General features: G+C 46.8%; 1 protein-coding gene across 13 annotated transcripts in view; it reads left to right on the top strand.

Annotated features, from left to right (window-relative positions):
* RUNX2 (RUNX family transcription factor 2) overlaps positions 1-21,741 on the top strand; it is a 326,738-nt gene that overhangs the window by 217,904 nt on the left and 87,093 nt on the right. For 3 of the 13 annotated variants that reach the window (XM_053904963.1, XM_053904960.1, XM_053904958.1), the window contains 2 exons: positions 19-84; positions 1,710-6,014. The exons of 6 other annotated variants lie outside the window; for them this stretch is intronic. In XM_053904963.1, the coding sequence (XP_053760938.1) occupies positions 19-84; positions 1,710-2,188 (545 nt within the window). In that variant the 3' untranslated portion in view covers positions 2,189-6,014. Of the gene's footprint in view, positions 1-18; positions 85-1,709; positions 6,015-21,741 lie in introns of those variants that run through there. 4 more of the 13 variants (XM_053904961.1, XM_053904959.1, XR_008423075.1 and 1 more) reach the window with 3 other exon arrangements.

Raw genomic sequence — 21,741 nt, 5'->3', positions numbered from 1 at the left:
ATCCCCCTCATTTTACAGATGATGACACTGCCACTTCTGACTTCTGCCTCTGGCCTTCCACTCTCAGTAAGAAGAGCCAGGCAGGTGAGACTTTTAACAATTGCGGGGGCTGGGCTGGGCGGGGCTGTCTGATTGGTACTGTCCAATGTTCGAGAAAAACTTTTGTTAACTCTATATTGCTTTTAAATAGTCACTTTGGATTACAAACGCACATCATGGCACTTAGGGAGATCACAGGCGGTGTGCATTTTGACAAAAATCAAAACTCTCAATCGGCACCTTTAAAGAAAAGTATCAGGATTATGCCTTGAATAAATACTGGAGTATCCAAGAACAAGGGCTAAATAAAAATGGGGCTGAAGAAGTACCTCCTGACTAAGGCCTTGAAGAAGTCCTAAGTGCTTTCCCTTATGGATCAAAACTATAGAAAAGCAAACACGTGAGATGCAGAGAATTGGAAGATTTTAGATGCGACACAGTCTTGAGAACACCAGTATTATAGAAGGTCTTGTCATAATTCTGTCAGTTTTAGAAAATTGTAACCCAGTCGCTGAAGATCACAACTAAATTTTTAGGCATATCAGAAAACTGATTTCTACATGAAGTGGTTTATGGCTATGGTTTTATGAGTTTAAGCACCAGAAATACCTATTAAGGAGGCACACTGTTAGCTTTAGAAGTTAAAGGACTTTCCATTTCAGGGCAAAGCCAGCTTTGCCTCCAGGTACCACTTGGAATTAGCCTGAAGCTGATTCCTTAGGATGTGGCACAGGGCCCTGGTGAATGGGTGTTGAGGCGCCCTCTTACCCCTCTCCCCTGGGCGCAGAGCGTCTCATGAAAGCTACGGTTGGCCGCTGGCCTAAATGAGGTCCTGGGTCTCCCTTTGAGACACGAAATGCATTGATTCCTAGGTACTATAAGCCTTCCCCCCACCCTCACTTTTAAAACCCACTTATTTAGTGTATGACCCTAGGGAGAATTTCTAAGGGTTAGACTCTCCTCATGTGCCCCCAGAAAAGTAAGATAGTTCCAGAACACGTGGAAATCTGGCTTGATTTCAGTCCGGTTTGACTTTTTTTTTTTTTTTTTTTTTGAAATCTGTTACTAAGATGAAGAATAAAACAAGATTATACATTATTTTAAAAATGGAAAAGAAGTAATAGGAACATGTTAAGGTATCTTTTTGAAGTTCCTTCATTGATGAAGGGGCCTTGCCAAGAGTACCAGTAACAAAACTGATCACTTTGGGGTTTCTTTATATTGGGTTGAGAAAATAAAATTAGGTTGAGTGACTTAGTAAAAATGTCACTTTCAAATATCTGAGGTGCAATGAGAAACGAAAAGAGAAAAAAAAAAAAAAAAAAACAATGAGGATTCAGTCTTAAAGTCTGAGGAGTGAATCTGTAATGAGCGGTGTTGGGTTGGTTTACACATAAGACCTAGCACACATTTGGGCTTTTTTCAAGGGGGTGAAGAACTTAAGGATACGTACCGCTAAGACGGTAAAGTGGAAAAAAAAAAAAAAGACTGTCTAGTGACCGGTGCATTTGAAGGTCTGTTTGTGGCTTTGCTGTTCCTTTTTGGGAGGCTAAAGTTTCTTGTTTTTTGTTTTTGCTTTTGTTTTTTTTTTTTCTTGTAACAATTCTCTCTTTATTTTAATTGATATTTACAGACTTTTTTCCCCCCCCATCTTCTGTTATAATTTTTAGGTGCTTCAGAACTGGGCCCTTTTTCAGACCCCAGGCAGTTCCCAAGCATTTCATCCCTCACTGAGAGCCGGTTCTCCAACCCACGAATGCACTATCCAGCCACCTTTACTTACACCCCGCCAGTCACCTCAGGCATGTCCCTCGGTATGTCCGCCACCACCCACTACCACACCTACCTGCCACCACCCTACCCCGGCTCTTCCCAAAGCCAGAGTGGACCCTTCCAGACCAGCAGCACTCCATATCTCTACTATGGCACTTCGTCAGGATCCTATCAGTTCCCCATGGTGCCGGGGGGAGATCGGTCTCCTTCCAGAATGCTTCCGCCATGCACCACCACCTCGAATGGCAGCACGCTATTAAACCCAAATTTGCCCACCCAGAATGATGGTGTTGACGCTGATGGAAGCCACAGCAGTTCCCCAACTGTTTTGAATTCTAGTGGCAGAATGGATGAATCTGTTTGGCGGCCATATTGAAATTCCTCAGCAGTGGCCCAGCGGTGTCTGGGAGCCGCATCCCAAATGTATCGATATATACATATATAGAGAGAGCGCATATATATGTATATCAATTAGCTATCTACAAAGTGCCTATTTTTTAGAAGATTTTTCATTCACCCACTCAGTCATGATCTTGCAACCATGAGAGGGTAGACACTGAGAAGCAGAAGGCCCAAGAGAGACAATCGTATTCAGGTTTCAGATGGTTTTCTATGTAAGACGTACTTTCACAAAGGAAAAAGGTATTTTTGTTGTGTTGTCGTTTGGCCTGTTATCGTAAATAACCCGTTCCTATGCCAATTCAGAGAGGTGGACTCCAGGTTCAGGAGGAAGAAGAGCAAAGCCGCTTCCTCTCTGTGCTTTGATACCGCACACCCTCACGGTTGCAGCTGTGTATGGACCAGTGCCCTCTGCAGACCAGCTTACAAAGCCAGTCGAGGTGCACGCAGAGGGCAAAGAGGTAGAATGGACGCTTCCCGCATAGTGCGATCCATTCAGAGTAACTGTTCCAAACTGCTCTCAGACTTGCCGCAAGTTCTCGTACGATCTGTTTGGTTCAGTTTTGTTGTTGTTGTTGTTGTTGTTGTGTTCCTACTTTTAAGAAAGTGACTCCAAAAATACTGATCAGGATAGATGATTTTATTTTACTTTTTTGTACTTTTTTTGTTTCCTTTTCCCATTTAACCAAAAAGAAATCCCATCCTTCGATCCTTACCCTCCTTCTCCTTTCTCCTTTTATGCAAAACTGAAAATGGCAATACCTTATTATAGCCATAATGGTATAGATAGTGTTTGTGTTTGGCTGTGTGTTGTTTTCTTTTTTTTTTTTTAAATTATGAATATGTGTAAAATCTGAGGTAACTTGCTAACGTGAATGGTCATATAACTTTAAAGATATATTTATAATTATTTAATGACATTTGGACCCTTGAAACATTTCTTAGTGTACTGATGTGTTGACTTCGGTCTCTAAAAGTGCTCTTTATTAAATAACAAATTTCTTCAGTGGGCTAGAGCCATATCTGAAATATTGCTAAGCAGTTTCAGTTCAGGCACAATGTGATTTTCAAAAATACGTCCATCTCCAAATATTTTAGATGTAGCTTGTTTTTGTGACGTATGAAGGAAATGTTATGTCTCGTTCTTTCAGATCTTTGATCGCCTCTAACACAGCTTTGCCTTTTAAAGCAATAATTGGGGATTTAAAAACCAACTCTTAGCCCTTTATCTCTTATTGTTGCCCTTTATTAGCATGAAATGCTGGAGTGATGTGGGTTCCTAATTTCTTTCAAATAACAATGACTCTTGTCATACTAAAAAGACAAGCACAAGTGAATCGTGGAACTGCAGAAAAACGTTCTGCCGTTTCATAGTTAAAGCAAAACTCTAAATCGCCAGGCTTCCCAGGGAAGACGTAGCAGGCGGCCGCCCTTGTGGCTGAAGGGTCCATCAGGATGCACTTAGTACAGGAAAAGCCAAATTGTCCCGGGGATTCTTAACCCACCGGCCTTGCCAAACAGAAAGTCAGGAGAACCCAGGCCTGCCCTCCCCGAGGCCCCGCCGGCAGCTCTCCACGGACTCTGCCCTTAAAGGAGCAGATTCTGTCATTGTCTTACGGGGGAGCGGGTCATCTGAAGTAGCAGGCAAGTTCCAGCAGGTAGCTGACCTGAGAGAACACCTGGCCTGTGGGGAGCCGTAGCCAACCCTTTTGCGTCAAGGGAAGGCAAGGTCATGTGTAGTTTGGGATCTTACTACTGTGTATGAATCTGAGCGGAAGCCCTCCCGTAAGATGCACTTTGACCGCTCCTGGCAGATTCTCAAGCGGGAATCCTTAATGCAAGCCAGGATCATTCGACGACACCACCGGGCAAATCCCTGCCTGGGCTCCCACAGGTCCGGGCCCCTTCCTTTCAATGCGGTGCCCCTCTGAACAGAACTTCGTAGAGATTTGCCTCCAGCGCCTAGAGACCCCTGCTCTGTCGTCTTGCCGCAAGCCCGCTTCGCTGGCCGCCAGGCCTCGCAGGGCAGCGTGGGGGGCCCCGTGCTTCTCGCTGGGCGCCTCCCTTGCAATCGCCCCGACTCCTCCCAACCAAAACCGAGGGCAAAACAAAACAAAGCAAAACGAAACTGGTTGCCTTCTAAAGGTCGTATACCAAGTATGCTTAGATAAATAAGCCACTTTTCTCTTAACTAAGATGGCAGTAGTAGCTGATACTATTTATTGTTTGTGTGTGGTAGCTTGAAGCACGACACTGTCCATTTATTTGTAAGTGTAAAATATGTGTGTGTGTTTCAGCAGCACTTAAAAAAGCCAGTGTCTGGTTACACATTTCAATTTTAATTAATTGACCTAAAAATGTTACCGCCGGTGCCAGCTGTACCCTATTTAATAATAAAAAAAAAAAAGGTACTATATTTGTACATTATTTTTTAATGTTAAAAGGGCTTTTTTAAGTTTACAGTACACATACTAAGTGACTTTAGGGATGCTTTTGTGTTGAAATGTTATTAGAGTGGCTGCAGGCAGCAACCCAGAAACACTTTAAAAGTTTTTTGTTTTTTTTTTTTTTTCCTTGGGAAAAATTCAAGCACTTGTCCCCTCCCTCCAACCACTCCAAAGGGGTAAGTCACATTTCTTAGATCAAATTCTGCCCTTTGTCAAAGCCTGGGGGTTAAATTTTTCTTTTTCGTTTCCTTTTTTTTTTTTTTTTTTTTAACTGAACCCTTAATTTGCACTGGGTCATGTGTATGATCTGTGATTTGAAGACCAAAGCAAAGCCTTACTACTGCTCCTACCGTGAAGCCATGTAGTAGCCAACGCTCTGTATTTCCTTCAGGTTAAAGGAGCATGGTTCTTTGTAGCACCAACGTTGCTGGAGTTTACAGCGTGGCCAACACAGACACGTTGATCTGTTTGAGTTGTCTCACAAATTGTAACCTCTGCCAGGGCCCCCGAACAAGTACCACAGCGTTGGTTTTGGATGAGGGAAGTGACCTCCAGCCTGGAACCGAGAGAGACGCAACAGATGAGCTGTGGGTTACTCTGTAGACAGTGTCGCCCCACCGGGGCCTTTTAAAAGGAAGCTGAGAAATCCACACCGTCAGGGACCATCCGTTGCAAACTCAGAGGGGACGAGATGTGTGTGCTGGCTTAGAGTTCCCTCCATTCCCAGGAAAGGAACGGACTCAGAGTCTAGGTTAATGCATGGAAACACAGAGCATGAGCGAGAACAGGAGTTATTTCTAGGATATTCGAAAGAACAATAACCAATAAAATAAAAGCGACTCTTCCAAACCTTGAATTTGTTGTTCTTAAAAAAGGAATGCATTTAAAAAATATTTTCTGTGTGAGAATTTTTTAGATGTTTGTTTACTTCATGTTTACAAATAACTGTTTGCTTTTGATGCAGTACTTTGAAATATATCAGCCAAAACCATAAGTTACAGTAATTTCTTAGGTATTCTGAATAAAATTCCATTTTTTCTTTTTGGATATGCTTTACCGTTCTTAGATTTCTGTGGAACAAAAATGTTTGTAGCATTTTGTGTAAATACAAGCTTCTCATTTTTATTTTTTTCCAATTGCTGTTGCCCAAGATCTGCTTTCCCTGCACATATTGTACAAATTCTGGTTTGTCCCACAGGCCATGATTGTGGATGAGTTTACTTTCAACTTCAAAGGGACTATTTGTATTGTATGTTGCAACTGTAAATGGAATTATTTGGCATTTTTTTCTCATGATTGTAATATTAATTTGAAGTTTGAATTTAATTTTCAATAAAATGGCTTTTTTGGTTTTGTTATGTGTGTACATTGGGTCTTTTCTCAGCCGCGGCTCCATTCTCTAGTCTAACGCCTACTCCTGCCTACACCTGGGCACTTTTTGGCCGTGGGACTTGCCAGGGCCGGATGAGAACAGAGGTCTATGTTACTGGTGAGAGGTTGAAAAATCTCCGTGAGCGCTACCTTCTTCTTTTGTCCTACTCCTACAGGGGTGTGGGTGAAGGATCTAGCAGTGAACTCACTTCCCTATCCGCCTGTGTCTGAAGGAAGGAGCGCTCACCCCATCCTTTGGTAAAGCCCCTTCTTCTATCTACGGGACCAGTCCAGATACAAAGACAGCTGTCTCGATGGTCCCTGTGGTTCTAATCTCTGGGCACATGAACAAGGGCCCACAAGTGAACCCTTGGCTGTGGTCAGATCTCAGGCAGCCTGGCCATAGCCGGTAGTCTGTTTTCCTTCCCACGTCTCTCTTGGGTTCTTAAAACAGAAAGTCAATCAAACCTCAAGGGTAAGTAAAAATGGACCTTGGCCTGGAGAGCTCTAGCCTCAGAAAAATTCTACTAGCAAGCATAACTATAGTTTGGAGTTTTTTTGTTTTTTTTTTATGGGCCATAGTATATTTTTGGTAAGTCCCTCCCCTTCGATAAGGTTGAGGGCCTGGGGTAGAGTGGTGGCTTTCTTTATGTCCTGTGCTGTCTGTCCGCCTTGGCTTACCACAGTTCTAAAAGAAGGACCATAAACCGTGGTGCAGAGATGGTCAGGCCCTGGCCGGTGGCCCACATGATGCTAAGAGGTAGAGAGGCCTCCTTTGAGATCTGCTCATTCTTACCTGTTTGACATTGTTTTCTGAGAAATCTTGGAAACAGCTAATTTCTAAGACTAGGAGACATCCTGAAAGCACTCGGGTGACACCTAGGCTGGGAAACTTGTTTGCAACTCTTTGAAGCTGTATACTTAGTTATCCTTTTAAATCAGACATCTGTGTCGTTTTAAAAGGCCTTGCATGACAGGTGGGCACAATGGCTTTCGCACGGTCTGTGGCTTTGTCCAGCAGCATGGTTTAGGGCAAATCGCTTTATTCCTCTGGGTCTCAGTTTTTTGGTTTATGGAGAAGCACTGGGCCAGATTTTGGCACTATTGACATTTCAGGCTGGATAATTCTTTGGGGTATGTGTGTGTGTGTGTGTGTGTGTGTGTGTGTGTGTAGGGGGGCTGTCCTGTGCATTGTAGGATATTTAGCATCTCTGGCTTCTACTCACTAGATGCCAAGAGCACTGCCCCAGTCATGACAATGAAAAACGTCTCCAGAATGTTCCCTGGGAGGAAAACGTACCCCCCATTGAGAACCAGTGGGCTAGAGGCTCTCTTTAAATTCTTAGGTCGGGCTTTCTTGACAGAACTGGTGTGAGAATACATTGCTCATTAAAACAGGCTAGCCAGGCAGAAGACGGCGGGGCTTCCCAGAGATGGATGTGTACCAACCCTTTCCATCCCTTCACCTGATGGCACCCTGAGGTTTGGCTGTGTCGTGAGGGGGACTCCTGGCTTTCCCGCTGCACTTCTTCCCTCCTCCTCACGTTCCGGGCTCTGTAGCCAGGGCATAGCACAGCTGTGGGACTTTGTTAGGCCTGGACTGCTTGGCCATGTTTGTCATGGCTGCTTCTGTTCTCACTGGAAATGACAGGCGGAGGAAGGAAAGACGTTTCTCCAGTGCGTCTGACCCCTTGTGCCCCCTGCCCCCCAAATATTTAATCATCAGACATTGCTTTGAGAGTGGGTGTTTCCTGTTAACTCAATCCCAGCCGACACTGGCCCAATAAACACCTCAGCTCTCTGTTGCAGAGCTTTTTTGGCTGGGAAATGGGTACTGCCATGTAAACAGGAAGCCCCCTGAAGTTATTATCTACAGATGCGGTTGAAGAGCCACATGTTTATATTTATGGGATTTGAAAACAGTCTGAAAAGGCAAGGGAGGAAGAAGGGGAAGGCCTCGTTCACGATCGGTGAGTGAGAGCTGGGCCTACAGATCTTCACGAGCTGACTTCTCTTTCCTTCTGGAAACGGGTGGTTAACAATAATGACACAGCCAAAAGCCACAGCCGAGATGGAGGCGCTGGCCTGACTGATTTAAGCAAACAACCCGACCGTGACTATCAGGCAAACTGGACAATCCAGTCAGCTGGCTTTCCTGTCCCAATTATTTGGGAATCATTTTTAGAGACCAGTTCTAGGAAACCATGGTTTAGGGGCATTTCCACAGGGAGGAAGAGGAGGCTTATGAGATGATGGTCCTGTGAAGTCTCTACGTTTTCCCGGGGACAGCTCAACTGACTGCCACGGTTTTAGTGAGCACGGGCCGGCTCTCTGGGAGCTCTCGGGCAAACTCCCGAAGGGGCTGGGAGGGACGCCTTCATGCCAGAGCTGTTGGGGGTTGGTGCAGGGAATGTGCAGGTGGTGAGACAGCCGGCCTGCACACGAGGGCTGGGCACACTGGCTCACCCCAGTTCCTTCAGCCACCCCCGCTCTTCCTTTGCTGGCTCTCACCTCAGGCCTGCAGAAGGTGTCAAGGAAAGCCAGGTAGGAACCAACACCTGGATAAATCACGAGCTCTAAACTACGAGCTCTGAGCAAAGGCAAGGGAAGCTCTCCCCAACCTCCCTCCATTCCTGTGCACCCTGAGAAGTCTCTCTGTGACTTCCCGGTAGTGGGTATTCGATTGGGAGGCCTTGGAAGTGAAGTTTTTAAAAAGCTATGAAATTAGTAAGGAATTTAGCAAAGAAAAGAATCTGCTAGTGATGCCAAGGGAACTACCCTAAGGTGTGTGTGTGTGTGTGTGTGTGTGTGTGTGTGTGTGTGTCTAAAGGGAGGGAAAAGGGAGGTGGAGGGATGGAAAGGGGTGCCTGAGCAGCTATTTAGGGAACAATGAAGCTCTCTCTCTCTCTCTCTCTCTCTCTCTCTCTCTCTCTCTCACACACACACACACACACGCACACACGCACACATAGACACACACGTGCTCTTTGACATGGCATTTATTTGTCTCGGGTGTTTGTTTTCCTCGCAAATCCTACAAAAGAGTACTACCTTCATTCCACGAGTGGTAAAGAGGCAACTATTCTTTTTTTTTTTTTTTAATGTTTATTTTTGAGAGAGAAAGAGACAGAGACGGAGTGCGAGCAGGGGAGGTGCAGAGAGAGAGGGAGACACAGAATCCGAAGCAGGCTCCAGGCTCTGAGCTCTCAGCACAGAGCCTGACGTGGGGCCTGAACTCAAAGACCGCGAGATCATGACCTGAGCAGAAGTCGGATGCTCAAACGATTGAGACACCCAGGCATCCATCCCCTTGATGGCCTTTTTTTCTTCCCCCCAGGTCATTCTGTCCCATTCCATAGCTAATAATAGAAAGGGAAGAATTACCCTCCACCAGTCATCCTTGGAAAGAAATCAAGACCATACAGCAAAATGCTAAAGGGGGGTGGAAAGGAGGTGGGAGTCTGGGGGGACAAGCAAAAGTTCTTCCACACAGGCCCCTCAAGATGTAGTCTTGCCTGCACAATGTTCGGTGAGACCAGAACACAAAATTACAACCAGGCGTCATGTGGCCTGTACTCCCGAGGCCTTAGACATCTGTCCCGGAGCACCCAAAGTGCCAGAGTTAGCTGGGAGGTGGAAAATGGAAGCAAGACACAGTAGTCTTGGTGGAATTAGGAGGTCCAGGATACGGGGGCAGAGCTTCGGAGGGCTTTGAGAGACCAGAGTACCGGGAACTTCCAGCTGGGTGATGGACTGGTGTAAATGTGTGAATTTCTTCCTTAAAAATAAGCAAAAAAAGCAAACGGCAAAACCACGGGACACGCATAACCGTGGGAGAATTAATACAACGGTTTTAGGATTTACATCTCCTTTGACATCATTTCCTTCCCAAATTAGGTCATTTATTTATTGATTTTTTTTTTTTTTTTTCTAACTCCGTCCACCTCTGACCGGGCAACAGCTCAGGCAAGTTTCACTTTCTGTTTCTGAGTTCCTCTTCATTTTCCTGCCCCCCCAAAGAGAGGAGCCTTGGGTGGGATCGTTATGGTCGTTATGGTCTTTCGGTAAGACCTTAGCCCCACTCTGTCTTCCCTGACAGTCATTTCATATTTAAATCTTGAACGTCCCAGTGACCTTTCTCCTTTTTAGCCTTGTGCTTGAAGAGCCTTTTTGTGTGCGGGTTTGGGGGCACAGAAAGTTTGACTCCTTATCAAGATCTTATTAGTGGTTTCACAGATGAGAAGTACAGAGATTATCATTGAGTCTAACCCTCCACCACAATTTCTGGAACGTAGACTGTGCACTCAGGTTTTGTAGGGCAGGGTGGATGGGCCCACTTCCCCCTCCTCGTGGGCATATGGGAGGGAAGGGAGCGAAGGATCTCGGGAGGGAGGCAAGTGCGGAACTTTCTCAAGGAGTTAAGTGGTTAATAGGAACTCAGTTTTTTTTTTTTTTTTTTATTGGCTAATAAAACCTCCCAGGGTTTTTCATATTATATGGTTCCTTCAGGCTCCCAGCCTGATGCTTAAAAAAAGAAAAAGGCGAAAACAACAACAAAAAGCTGGAGCCTAAATACCAATGCCTTCCTAGTCTTGTTTACTTTTTCATTTCCGCAGTTGTAAAAAAAGAAAAAAATTCCTCTGGTAGTTCAATTTTATCACACGGCAGGAGCGGATCGGTGTTTGAACAACTCCAGTGATCCCTGCCTCCCAGTGGAAGGAAAAAGTCCGCTCTGTGTCTCTGGTTGGGAAAAAAAGGAGACCACGATGCAAATGATGGATGCATCAGGAAATTTTGAAATGAGAGCCGCCGGGGGAGGAGGGAGAGCAGATATTGAACTGAAATACATCTCTGGAATCCTGAATGCAAATGATCTCTGTCCTTTTATTGCCAGTGGTGCTGTTCTCCCAACAGAGCAGGATGTTCTTGTTTTTAATAATAGCCAGACCAGATGCTAAATTCTCTTCGGCAACGTGCTGTATAAGTGAGAAGGCAAACAGCTGATTCCTGTTAAGATGAACACCAGGAGAATAAGCCAGAAAGTATGAGAATTCTCTGGAGGTTTTTGCTTTGTAAACCCCTGTTTGGCAGAAAGATCACAGAATCCGGACTGAAAACACAGTGTGTGCCCTTGCACCCGTTCCCCATCGGAGCCGCTTGCTGGGGGCCTGTGAGCCTCCTGCCTTGGCCAGCCACCCCTCCCCTAAGTTAGCCAGGGCACTGGCTCACAGGTTCCCCAAGGGGGAAGTCGGAAGCCCCGAGCCCTTTGGCTTTCAATGACTGTAGAAAAATACTCATCAATAGGAGGAATTTTTTACTTGCTCCTTGCCATAGAAAATAGTAAAATCCTGAACAGGAGCCAATAACTTTAAAATGGCATCTTTGTTCCATCTTTTTTCACTCCCTTCTTCCCCCTGTCAGAGTCTATAAAATCTCCCGGTTATTATTTTGTTTTAGAATATGCCACACATGTAAGATGCTGCTTTCTTCTTTCCCAGGGAGCTGCCAGAGCCAGAGGCGCTGTGGGGGCTCTGGGGGGCCCCCGCTGGCCAAAGCAGACAGTGACCAGGCTGCCCCCTGCTGCTGCTCAGGTCTCCATAGGATGCCGGCTCTTGGCTTCCCCAAGAGCAGGGGGAACACAGAGCCCCTTGGGGCCTTGCTCCCAGGCCTGCAGGAGGGTAAGGGAGAGAGAGGGAAGGGATGCGGGGAGCAGGTGCAGAAGCTCATCGTAGCTCCAGAAAGTCCCCTTTGTCACCCTTCCTCTTGGCATCGTCCTCCTGAGCCCACCCCTGTGATGCACAAGGGCATGCCAGCTACCCATTCCTCGTGATTTTCGTCTTCCATAGCTGTCCGCAGGGTTCACTTGGCCCAGGTCTCCCTGGGATGGACGTCCTGGGGAGAAACGAATGGAGACGGAAGATGATTTACCTCCTTCCCCCCTACGATGGCACCGAAGGCCATTGTTTTAATTTCCTTTTGGAGACAAGTCATATTTGGTACTGGTGGCATGATCAAGTAATAATAAGAACACAATATTTAACTTTCACTGCACGTTGGACTACGAGCCTGGTGTTTTGCTTGGTATTTCACGTGTCTTAGGTCAATCTTTCCAGCCAGCCTGTGAAGAAGTTAGTACTGTTTCTATCTCTGCTTTTCTGGTGAGGAAACTGAAGATCAGACTTGCCCAAGGTTCCACAGCTATTAAGACTCAAGCCTCAATCTGCCAGATTCCAAAGACCGTGTTCCTTTAGACACACCCTCCTTTATCATCTGCATAATGAGAACTAAATGAGCTAATGAGATAGGAGCATGCCTTGCAAAGTGCCTTGCACGAATAGACAGAAAATAGATGGTACCTATTATTACTCATAGTAATTAGGGTGATTGTTTTAAAAAGTGTAAATAAAATTTTCAAATAGTTTGAATCACGATAGAACTGGAGCACCAAGTGGAACAACTTTTTAGAAACTATTATTTTGACGGTTAAAAAAAAAAATGTCGCTCTTTGAAAGGAATATCTTTCTATCTATTTTATAAACTTTTTCTACCGAGCCACACGGCCAAGTTTGGCAATGGGCTTACCACGGGCTCCTTCCCTGAAGGAACTCAAGAGACATTACGTCACATAAACCATAAATATAAAAGACATCGATCGATACATTCAGAACAGAAATGTTGACCCTACCCGGACCTCGGTTCTTCATCTGTAATCTCTTTTAAGATTTTCCATTTAGGTGCATTGAGTTGCATGTGAATGCTGCCTACCGATAAAAGGCATTATTGAACTTAATGTTGCAGCATTGGCTTCACCTAACAGGAGAAAGGCCCAAGCCAAGAAATCTCTGACAGCTTCAACTCTTACCTTTCTGGGAGTGGCTTTGGGGTCCTCCTCACCACCTGACGAAGGGGCAGCACCCAGGGCCCCAGTTTCTGAACTGGCATCCCTAAAAGACAATGCTGTGTAGTGGGGACAGTTGATCAGAGGCCCAAGGCTTGAGGGAACCCAGCTGCCGCCTGGGATGGGACACTGGTGTGTGCCAAGTTTTGCACACTTGTACACAGCCTGGAGGAGCCTGGGAATGGGGCGTCCACGTTTCATGCCCTAAATCATTCAAATCTCTTTAACCGAATAGGTAGGGCTTCTCTCCAATTCTCTTAAAGCATTTTACACACTATTTCCTTAAATCCACTTGATATGGAATTAATATCCCACTTAACTGAAATCCCAGAGAACAGAAATGAGCTCTCTCCCTGTCACCCACTCTGCCTTCTTTTTGCAGATATTTGCTGGACACCTACTGTAGGCAGAAAACAATATGCTGGGAGGCTCACCACCACTAAAAAGCATACGGGAAGGCATCTCGGTTTAACTGAATGCATCCCACTAAGAGATGTCGGTCATGCCGTTCTTTATTTAAGCTATTTAAGCAAATCCATGAACGCTTCAGATTGCCAACAACAGAGATTAAAAAGTTAGCCATCAGTTTCTGGAGAGAATTTAGATAGTTTTGGTTTCTGCTTATAGCCAATTTCATTTCCCATTTCTCATTTCCTAAAATACTCAAGTACTTGTAAGGTCCTCGGCATCTATATTTAGTCATACAGGCCTTTCATTTCCACCACAATATATGGGAGGCTTGGTGTTTAAAAAGTGGGTGATAAAAAGTGGGTGATATAGTCCAAGGGGGAGGGGCCGCTCTTCCCATTTTCTCTTCCCTGTTGTAACAGCCATGCAGCCAACTGTGCATTAAGGGGTTGAGTGGTGTTTTGCAAGGGGGAAGCAGAGAGTGGCAAAAAGATCTGGGTTCCAGATCCTTAACCCCTACTAACTTAATGTGTGACCTTGAATGAGCCACTTAACCTCTCTTGACCTTCTCCTTAATAGTGGACAATAATATATTACCTGCTAGATGGTATGTTAAGGGACCACGTTGTAACTCTTACCTATAGATTTGGAGTGGTTTTTAGAGTGGGGAAATTATGAGCAGTTTTAAGAGGTGCAGCTAGAGTCTGCCTAGCATTAAGAGAGAGAATGAGGTCCATTGTTCCTCACAGAATTGGCAAAGATGGCCATTTTGTAGAGGGTGAAGAAATGGAATCCCAGAGAGGTCAAACCACTTACGCAGGGTCGCCCTGTAAATAGATGAGGGGAAGTCAAGAGTTGGACATCTACTTCCAAGTGGTTCCCGTCCTCATTCTCTGGAAGAGACACTTCCTTCCCTTATAATACCATCTTCCGTATTATCCTTTCATGAAGCACTTACACTTCATTACTTTGCTAGTGTTTATGAACCTATTTTCATTTGATATAAACTCATGCAAGCTGATTCTCTTAAAAACTTCGTGTACTCGTGTAAATTAGTTTCCAGCATACTGATCCCACACCATGCTCCAGCTAACCTTATTGCAAAAGACCTGTCGTGTACTGCTTCGTCAGAGAAACCCATCAAGCTGTATACCAGGCCTGACTTAGTGACTGAGACATTTAGTCTAAGAGCGTCAGTGCCATTCCTCCGTGGACAAAGATGACCCATCTGTTGGCGACACACTTCAGGTGGATTGTCCCTTAGTGGACAGGTGGCCCCCTTGCCCTCACTGCAAAGGGTGGATGTCATGGCCTTGTTGTGGTCAAGGCCTTTCTAGTTGCCATTTTGTGGGCTGGCTCTAGAGCTGAGGCTGTGCAATCTTGACGTCTTTAACACACACACTATCTGAGCCACCTAAGCGAATGAAAAGAGAACAGCTAATCTTGAAAATAGAACTTTCATCTCCGTTTTACCTTTTATGCACTTAGTTACCTATAACGAGTGTCTCTCCAAGTTGAGAGATGCAGAAGGCAACCCATTCCCATGGGGCAGTGATGGAACACACTGGTATCAGCGTCCTGTTATCGGATAAAACTTAGAATGTAGTTCATCATCCGACCCCTGTTTAATGATAGACATAACCTTATCGTGCCAGGTGGTTATCCCACGAGTGCTAAGCCATGTCTGGGGCAGAAGGAGATGGGGGCTGGGAGAGGGAGACTTTTCGGCTTCCTTCACCTTATCCCTTGCTAGACAGAATATTTTGGGAGACTTATTGCTTTGCTTCACCATCCCCGACTGGCACCTGACCGTCAGGGAGGGGCTGCATTTTTATTCATTCAATAAATACTAGAAATGACGGAACTAAAAACGGATGAGACCCATCCTTACCCTCTAGAAGCTTACCATCTGCTCAGAGAGACAGAAAAATAATCTCGTAAGTGACGATACGGGGCATCGGTGCCATCACAGAGACGTGAACCAAGGGCTCCCCCCTCGCCCCCCAACCCAAGGAGGCAGCAACTCCTGGCCAAGGCAGGAAGATGACACTTGAGCTGGAGCTGGAAGGCTGAGCAATTCCTTGCCATTCTGGGTCTGCAGCTGAGCCAGCCCCAGCCCCACATCCACCCTCAAGCGCAGGCCCTGGGAGTAGGCAGACCCCTCGCCCCAACGGAGATCCCATGTATGGCTCTCCAGAAAGACAAAGAGCGAGACAGTGGCTCTGGGCTCTGTGGTGTTCCTCAGCACACGAAATCACACTCCTGCTGACGAGACGAGCAAGAGGGACTCTCCAAGAGGTTAGAGGGGTGCGGTCTGGTGAGCTGTGTCGGAGCCTCTGTGGGACATGAGTCACGCTTCACAAAATCATATTCGACATTAGGATAATTAAAAACTAAAAGAAATGCCTACACCATCCATATATGTATCAGGAAGGAAAATGTGAGATCTCAATGTCTAACAAAAGAGGGTGTCAACATAAAGAATATGAGAAGTGACAGCATAAAATATCAAACTCTCAGATACACTTTATCCAATTGCTTGCTCAACATCTACTACCGTGTCTGTGTGCACTGGAGTCTTGATGGGACAGTGAGGGCCACGTTGGCACATGGACCCTTTGGCATTCAACAGGGAAGGGTGATGAGTACAACTGGGTGGGACAAATTTATGCTCTGGATGGCCACATCCTCCAAGAACTGAGTGAGAGCCATGCCTGTGACCGACCCCAAGTCCAACTTGAAAGCAAAATCTTGGGGGTCTTCTCTCCCCACACCTCCAGACCTCTCCACTGGAGGCCCGTCTTGGACTGTGTCTCTCCCCAAGCCCACACCAACTAACCCTGCACCATGGGCCTCCCCTTTTATAAATGAACTTGGCCTGACCCTCACCTTTGAGCAGTCAGTGTATTTGCATTTCAAGAGAGGTTTTCTGGAACTGCTAAAACCTCAGCTTCCAAAGCCACATACCCTGTTCCGAGCAGAGGAACCTTCCTGGGGATGCTTTTTTGACATCCCTCACATCTCATCCTGGGGTGGGGTGGGGGCACTGCTGCCTTCCTTGCTCAGCTAAAAGCCAATCCTTATTTCTCTCTCTCTCTCTCTCTCTCTCTCTCTCTCTTTCTCTCTCTCTCCCTCATGACCAAGTACCTTGCCCAGACAGACCCTTTGAGGTAACAGGGTAACAGGGTTATTCCCGCCCTCAACCACCATAGGTTGGGGTCAAATGAGGAAGTGTTCTGGTTCTGCCTGAAGCTCACTTTGAGGGCCGTGTGTTTATTTCTGTCTCTGCAAGAGACAGTTTATTGATTAATGGAATCTTTATTGGGGTTATTAGGACGAATGAAACACACACACAAGCGCATAAATCCATCGCTACCCCTCCCAAGCCCCTGGCTGGTGAAGCGAGTTCTATTTCCAGCCCTGACATCTTGCCAGTTTGTCATCCTCCTTCCTGGCCACATCAGGTTCCATCGGGTTTGAGTTTATTGGCTACACGGAGGAGTTTATGTTGTCATAGAAATTAGCCTTGATGGGCAGGGATATGGCCAGGGGATCAGGAGAGGTCAGCAGCCTCGTGGTGTTGGCACGGCTGAGATGTTAGGGGGCCTGGAGCCCTCTCCAAGAAAAATCAAAGCTGGCTCTTTGCAGCAGCAAACGAGTGCAACGAAACACCCCAGAGGGACGGGAGCTTGGACGTGATTGTGAGCTGTCCAGACCCCACTCCCCCCTTCCCCCCTCCCCCCTTCGCCCCAACCTTCCCGGTGCCCCCCAGTGCCAAAAATCCTTCCCCGTGCAATGGAGGCAGGGCCAGGAGGCCCGAGGTTAAGCCTCTCTCTCCTCCAGTTCGTGGTTAGCTTTCGTAGGCTCTTGGCCGTTTGACAAAGTTGGATAATAATTCAATATTTCTCACTGAAATACTTGACCTTATTGTTAGCTTTTGTGACAAGGGGAATTTAAGGGAGCTGCAAAAATGCAGGCAAGTGTGGCTGAAAAAGGCCAGGGTATGCCACTGAGTAGTGAACAGTTTCTTTTTCTGACATCTATAAAATTTAGGTGAAAACAGGTCAACATTGACGTTGGCAAATGGGAAAGCCAGTTCTATTGTTAGCGAATGAGCTTCAGATATAAATGTAAGTCTGGTTCAATCAAAACCACGTTTGGTTTTAGACACCAGTGATGTGCTTTCTATTAAAAAAAAAAAAAGAGGGGGGTTATTTATTTAGACACACAAAGTAAAAATATATTTTGGCCCAAAGGGTCCTTTTCTGAGTATCAAATCAACTTGTTGAAGTACGAGATGGGACTTCTTTCGTTTTCCTTTTAAATTTGTAGGGCACACGATCCCAGAATTCTCTCTTCTCTTTATTTCGAATTGGCAAGGGCTGTTGAAGATTAAAATCGTATATTAAGAAAATCCTGCATTGCCTGATGTAGGGACTTGCTGGAGACTGCCAGCTGGTGGCTGAGAAAGATATAAAGTTATAGGATTCAAATATATGGCTCCCCAGGTTTGGCCTGAGTATTACAGTCATTTTTATAGGTTCCACTCAGGAGTCTCCTAAGACATGTATGTTTGAGCTCACAGAGGAGGAACGTAGGAGAGGTTCCGTCACTTGCCAAATCCAGCTTATGGAAGACCGGTTAATTTTAGCCTACTGGGCAGGCTTGCTGATCTTACTTTCCCTCTGTCCTTGGACCATCCGAAGTCCTTGTCCTGTGAGGAGCTGGAACGCAGCCTCCCACTAGCAGATGAGGTCCGCAGTCAAAGGTGAGCTGGTCGATAGGGCTCTAGAAGGGTTTACTCTTTTCTCGGGAAGTCTTTTCTCCTTCTTCTTCTTTAAATCGAGATGAAATTCACGTAACAGAAAACTCACCATGTTACAGTGAACAGTCCAGTGGCATTTCGTGCACTGTCAGTGTGGCACAGCTGCTACATTTCATCACCCCAGACGCAAACCTTGTACCCATTAAGCGGTTGTTCTCTACCCCCGCCTCCAGGTTCATGTGTGAGTGCAAGTCGGTTAGCTCGGGGTTCCCACCGAGTGTCATTTTAGGGGCTGTGTTGCCAAAAGGGGCTGGGAAGGGAGTGTTTCTAGTGGGGAGGGGTGGAGGCCTGGGCCGGGGGTCCGGTGGGGAACGGGAGAGACAGCATCTGGAAGCCCCCGGTACCCCAGAACCAGAGACTCGCTGCACTTTCTGAGGCTGACTTTCGGTCTCCTGCTGAGGTGATGATCCCTTTAAAATTCTCGGCATTCTCACCCTGCTTCCCCCAACGCTGGCCTGCCTGGGTCTAGGAGGCATTTTATTCCTTTAATTTGTGTTGGTAGGCGTCCAAGTCTGGCACCAGGCAGTCCCCACTCGGGAAGCCGGGAGGTGGTGGAGGCTCACCCAGGTCTAGAAAGGGAGCTCTCCCCGGGATGCTAACTGCCAGCTGTCTCCTTCAATACACATCATCCTGCTGGATAATCATTTTCAAATGGCAAACAATAATAAAAGCTTTCCTCTATTTTGCTTCCAAGTGTCAACGTATCTACACAGGCTATAGATGTGTGCGTGTGTGTGTGTGTGTGTGTGTGTGTGAATTGTCTGAGAAAAAAGGACGTTTGGGGAGCGTTCGAGTATGCTGGGGAAGGCCGGGAATTGCCTCAGGTTGCTTTCCACTGGGGGAGGCCGACCTGGAGTGTGCATCAGAGATAGGACTGGATTTTCAGGTGACTTAAATTTTCTATATGTGTCTGGAGGGAGTCTACAGGGTCTCTTCCGAGTCGGTGCCCTGTGACTTCAGCGACAGCTTGCAGCGGAGAATGGGATAGGAGAGCGGGACCCAGGGGCCAGATTTGGCTGCTGAGGCAAGTGACTAGATCCTGAAAGAAAAGTCCCAAGTCTTCGACCTCAGCAGGTGGGTGAGGTTGATGTCCCCTCAGGGTGCATGTGTGTTCTGGGGCTACACAGAGTCTCAGGTCTCATCTTGACCCTTCTTCCTGGAGTGTCTAGTTTCCATAAAGAGGTTCTGGTAGGGGGAAGTTAGGCTACTTAACTGGTAAGTAACTTCAGCCATTTTTTAAAAAATTTATTTATTTTGAGAGAGAGAGAGAGAGAGAAAGAGAGAGAGAGAGAGTGAGCAGGAGCAGGGGAGAGGCAGAGAGGGAGGGAGAGAATCCCAGGCGGGCTCCGCACCACCAGCACGGAGCCCAGCATGGGGCTGGAACTCATGAACCGTGAGATCGTGACCTGAGCCGAAATCGGGAGTCACACACTGGACTGACTGAGCCACCCAGGCACCCCAGTTCAACCGCTTTTTAATGTTAAAATGCAGATGAATAAATTATGGAATACAACACAAAATTCACAGGAGTTGTAAAGATAGAACAAGACTTTGGAGCAATCTTCCACTTGTAGGAGGGTACCCTGGGCCAAACTTAGGGTTTGCTCTCTGTAGTCAGGTGGCTGTAGTGAAAATAATTGAGAAGTCCTGTCAGCGTTCACAGCATTTTTCCAGAGGCCTGTGGAGTAGCTGGATCTCGTAGAATTTTCTCCGCTCGCACCCTGCCCTTTCACTCATGCAATTCCGTAGCCTCTGACAAGCCCCAGGGCCCCCTCCCTGATGAGGACTTCCTTACCACTCGTCCCAGCATCTGTAGTCTGCACCAAGAAGGTATGCTCTAATTCTCACACTTTTTTAGTTCTCTGTTTCTGCCTAACACCCTCCACCACAACGTAGTGGTTTAGACAACAGCCATTTGACTGCTCACGAGTCCGTGGGTCAGGAATGCAGGCAGGGCTCAGTGGGGTGGTTCTGCTGGGTCGTCAGAATCCTTCCCCAGCACAGGCTTCTAAGAGGCACAAAAGCGGAAGCTGCACGTCGTTGGAGGTCGCCCTTGACAGAGGAGATGGGCAGAGTCGCTTCTGTTGTGTTCTGTTGGTCAAAGCCAGTCACAGGGGCCAGCCCAGAGCCAAAGGGGAGAGGAAACGGACCCCCAACTCTTAACAGGAGAAAGGGCAAAGGATTTACAGTTATCTTCAAACTACCATGTAGAGTTGACATCCAACCTGTCTGGCTTTGAAGCCTGTGATCTTATCTGCTCTGCAATCGTTCCTCTTAGATATCACAGTTCTCGATGACCCCGCGCGGGTGCCACTTGTAGCGAGACCTGGTCAACCCTGGGTGGTGATTCCAGGCACCGGTAACAGACGTGTGCGAAGAGATTTGGGGCACGAGGCATCTCCACACAGGCAGAACCCTCTTCATCAAAACACAAGTGTAAGAGGCATCCTGGTGATGGAGAAGTGCATGCCTGGCAGCGAAAGCTGAGTCCCTCGTATTTTGCTAGAAGGAGTCGTTATACGCTGGCTTGAGTCCCGTGGTGAGTGGAGTATATGTCCCATAAGCCAGAGCTGAGGAGTTGCGGGACTCTTGTTAAGGGGGAAATGGGAGCTCACACTACTCAACAGTTTCGAGATCTGCACGGGATTGCTGGGTGGCTGGATTCCTCTAGACTTGCCCAGGGCACCTGGGGGCAGTCGGGCTGGGAGGCCTGCCCTGCTCAGGGTCCAAGAGCCACCCTTCCAGAAAAGCAGAGAAAGGCGCTATTGTTTCTTGCCACTTTAAGGAGCTGATGACAGTACAAAGGAATGCAGTGAGGACCCTCCCTCCTCACTGTGGAGGATTAGAGACTGAAGAACCAGACGCTCAGCCTCTGGGCACAAGGTGTGGGAAACACTGTGGGGGCAGAGAGGCGAGTGAGCCTTTTCTGGAGGGGTAGCCATGTTGATTTTGGAATTCTACCCCTCTGCCTCCCAGCTCCTGAAACCTCCATGTCACGGGGCCTTGGTTTCTTCATGTACCCACCGGGGATGCCGGTTCTTAGGAAAAAAAATTCTTCTGAGGATTGAATAAAATAAATAGAAGGCCTAGCATACTGCTTGCCACACGGTAAGCACTTAATAAATATTAACTTCTTTCTCTCCAAAATGTTAGAAGACAGACCTTAGACATCAGTGAAACCAATTTGTGAACGACCAAACCGAGGCCTGGAAATATTAAAATAGCGTGTCGAAGCAACATGTTCATGAATCCCTATGTCCTCCTCTTGGCTCAGGGCTCTTCCTTCTGTCCCACGGACGGCTGAGTCCCTCTAAGGACCTAGAGCGCTTTTCATCGCCGCCACACTGTGACTAAAAATGGCTGCCTTTTGCCTTTTTTTCTGGGGTAGAGTGCTCTATGTGACCCTGAAGAACATGGGGCTGATCAGAAAAGAAAATGCTAGCAAAGCATGAAAACAAAACAAGACCAAAAAACCGCCACATGCAGGGGAGCCTGGGTGGCTCAGCTCGATAAGCGCCCAACTTCGGCCCGGGTCACGATCTCACAGTTCGTGGGTTCGAGCCCCGCGTTGGGGTCTGTGC

This window comes from Panthera pardus, unplaced genomic scaffold (genome assembly GCF_024362965.1).
Source record: "Panthera pardus isolate Hobbes unplaced genomic scaffold, ASM2436296v1 HiC_scaffold_17, whole genome shotgun sequence".
Lineage (NCBI taxonomy): Eukaryota > Metazoa > Chordata > Mammalia > Carnivora > Felidae > Panthera > Panthera pardus.
The sequence above is the reverse complement of the archived record's forward strand: the minus strand, read 5'-3'. Positions and strand labels throughout refer to the sequence as shown.